The 3,230-nt window shown below is 43.9% G+C and overlaps 1 protein-coding gene across 1 annotated transcript in view; it reads right to left on the bottom strand.

Annotated features, from left to right (window-relative positions):
- Positions 1-1,012: 1,012 nt before the first annotated feature.
- Positions 1,013-3,230, bottom strand: part of LOC104494349 (teneurin-2-like) — a gene marked incomplete at its 5' end in the record, with an annotated part of 64,197 nt that continues 61,979 nt past the window's right edge. The window contains 2 exons of the mRNA XM_010137164.1: positions 1,013-1,891; positions 2,386-2,540. Of these exons, the coding sequence (XP_010135466.1) occupies positions 1,013-1,891; positions 2,386-2,540 (1,034 nt within the window). The remainder of the gene's footprint in view (positions 1,892-2,385; positions 2,541-3,230) is intronic.

The following is a 3,230-nucleotide window of genomic DNA, read 5'->3' on the forward strand; positions in this document are numbered from 1 at the left end:
TCCTGCCGTGCTCGTGTTCTCTCCAACAGCAAAGCAAGCGGTGGCCGAGAGGAACGCGTTCATGAACTAAAAGGGGTGTGCGGCATTGCTAGTCTGCAACCTCAAAAATTAGCCTATGATTTAAAATTAAATATAAAGCCCTGGTCATACTTTCTACCCACTAATTTGAGAAACGGTATTTAGTAATCATTAACTATTTTAAACAAAATATATTTTCAATGTATCATTTAGCTTCTATTTAGAAAGCGTTTTGACCAATAAACAGCAATAGGACTACCAAGATTAGGGTAGCCGTTAATAAAAACACGGCTAGTTTTTCTGGATTTTTAATATACTTTTGAACTTCATCTCTGATGAATTTCATTTAAAGAGGAAGTTCTGTCTTTTTAATCTACACGCTCCTGAACACCAGTGTGCTTTTGGGTTATCTACAAATTGCGGAGTTACACCAGGGGTCTGACAGATAGCTGGGGATCCAATTTCCTCACTTGACTCAAGAATGAATTATCAGTGAAGTTAATCAACATTTTAAAACCATGAGTAATATATGAGTCTGAGCAGACAGGCACGTAATTCCAGTTCCAAAAGAAACTGCAGTATTAGGCTTCCTCAAGAGAGGCAGCTCTGTCGGAGCCACGGGACGCTGGGGGCTGGTCCGGATGCGCGCTATCCGCACCCTTGCTGAGGACTGAGAGCGGGGGCCCAACCTGGTAAACCAAAGAGGGGTTTTGGAAGGTGGTGTGCAGTCCTTCACGCCGGAGGTGGGTGAGCTTTCCCCTGGCCTCACGCTGGGGGCGGGAATTTAGGTGGTTCGGTTCCCACCCAAAGCAGCCAGTAAGACTGATGAAAGCGAGAAGCCATGTAATCATTTCCCGTCCCATACTAGACTGGGATGTAAGGGCCTTACTCAGCATCAGTGAAAAGCCTACAACAAATTTCAGCAGGGTCAGTTTAGGGCCTTTTCACTACCATTTGGAAAATAAACATACGCTTAATATAGCCAAAAACATTCTTACTCATAAAATGTTGTCCATCCTGTTTCATCACTCTTCGTTGCTAAGAGACCACTGTTTCCGTTATATGTCATTAATCCGAGCTCCAGGGTCTGTGATGAGACTAGCTTGAGTCCACCATTAGTGCCAACAGCCAGCGTGACAATCTGATTATCCGGCATCAGCAAATGGCGGGGCATCCCACTGGCATCCCGACGGACCTTCAAGGAGTTGCCATTGTTGTCCATCACCTCCGTGACATCGTTATCGCTGCTGTAGGTGAAATTGTACAAGTACTCCCCGGTAACAAGGCTGAGAGTGTACTGGTGAATCCCATCGGCATTGAAGACATACAGCTCCTGTTCTCCTGGAGATGCAGCTTCATATTGGTTAAAGGAATTAAGAACGGGCCTGTTTTTACTGACAGCCCTAATGCGGATATTTCCAAGATCAGCTATGTAGATGGTACCGTCTGGGGCCACAGCTAAGGAAGATGGTGAATTTAAGATGGCATCAGTGGCATACCCATCATCCCCAGAATAGCAATTACAGTTGACATCATTTTTGCAATCACAGTCTGAAGCTGCCCCTGCAAGAAGGCATATTTCTCCATTGGTAGTTACCTGGCGTAGCCGATTAATTTTTTTTTCATCTGTCTCACTGATGTAAAGAACTCCTGTGTGTGAGATGGCAATGGCACTGGCTGATTCAAGTGCAGAATGAATAGCCAGTTTGCTAAGAGAGTAGTCTATACCAGGAACCTGGCAGTGCATGGGGCGTCCAGCAATAATGCTAACTTGATGATTTTCTGTGATCCGTAAAATAACATTGTTCTCTAGGACATAAAGTGAGTTGTCCATGGGATTGACAGCGAGATCAGTAGGCCACTCCAGCCGTACCTATGAGTTGCACAAATTATTACTGTAAAACTCATAACTGAAAAGTACACTTCTAGTGTTTAAAATTCCACGTGTAACAACAGCAAATTAGTGAGGGGTTTATCAGCGTAAATCATGAAACCAAGTCATGAATGGTAACAGTTTCAAACAATGATTTTGATTTTCGGAAACATTAAAGCTACGTGCAGTGGTAACTTGGGCTAATTGTGTTGCTGTGCAAAGAATGAATGCTACATTGTGGAAGCTCTACAATAATTACAGAAAAACAGGCAATTAAGACAATAACTCCCATTATCTCCACCTTATTTTTCTACAGTTGCATAAATAACCTGTGTTAGCCACAGTAAAAGGGTGGTTCGCTCCTTTCAGTATTGAATCAAATATGCTATCAGCTTGTGCTGCACAATGCCGTTCTGAAGTGGCCAGGCAGTCATCCAAAGTAGGTGCCCGTCTTTTCTAAAGCAGAGAAGCAAATAACCGCAGTAAGAGTCTACCTGGGTGACGTCCATGCTGGAATCACAGCTGAGCGGTCGCACAGCAGTTAGGTCATTGGAACCCAGCAGGGTTGATATGATTCCGTTCTGATCCACTTTTCTGATCATGGTGGCATCAACAAAATACATGAGTCCATACTTATCCACCGCAATTCCTGCAAATACAAAAACTAGGTGTGAGTGCAGCAGCGAGGCTCCGAGCTTCAAGGCAGGCTTCATCTTATTAACAAGGTTACAAGCTGGTGATGTTCGTTCACTTCCGTTCTGTCTTTCCAAGCGGAGCAGAGGTCCTGGAACTCTGCAAGTAGCTACAGTTCTGCTGAATAAATGGCATCAAGCAGGTTTAGCCCTTGGGGCTGTAAAGAAAACACAGAAACCCCCAAAACATGCCAAAGAGCCAGCAGAAAACATCAGCTTATTTCTAAATTCAAACTCTGTACAACATACTACATAAACCAAATAAAACTAAACTCTCTCTCCTACGTTTTAATCTCAGAAATCTGAGGTACCGTTTTCATCTTTCATTAGATCTGAAGGATCTAATGGTGATGCAGAATTTTTAGAAATCTTTCAAATTCGCTTTACAATTTTTGAAAAAGTAAGAGGACATTATGTTCTTTCAGGACGTTTTTTAATTCTTTGACTGTTGCAGTAAGGAATAGGGGGGAACACCTCGTGTTCCCAGATGAAGACACAGGGGTTTCCAGCCTAGAAAAAGAGGAAAGGTTCAATGCCCGTCACACTGGGAGCCCTTACAGAGGAAAGGCAGAGAGTGAAAGGGTGCGCCCTTGGCGGAACCGGAGGCTGCTGCTGCCTCTCCTGCAGGAGGGCAAGGAATTCTCACT

This window comes from Buceros rhinoceros, unplaced genomic scaffold, assembly GCF_000710305.1.
Source record: "Buceros rhinoceros silvestris isolate BGI_N320 unplaced genomic scaffold, ASM71030v1 scaffold13815, whole genome shotgun sequence".
Taxonomy (NCBI): domain Eukaryota; kingdom Metazoa; phylum Chordata; class Aves; order Bucerotiformes; family Bucerotidae; genus Buceros; species Buceros rhinoceros.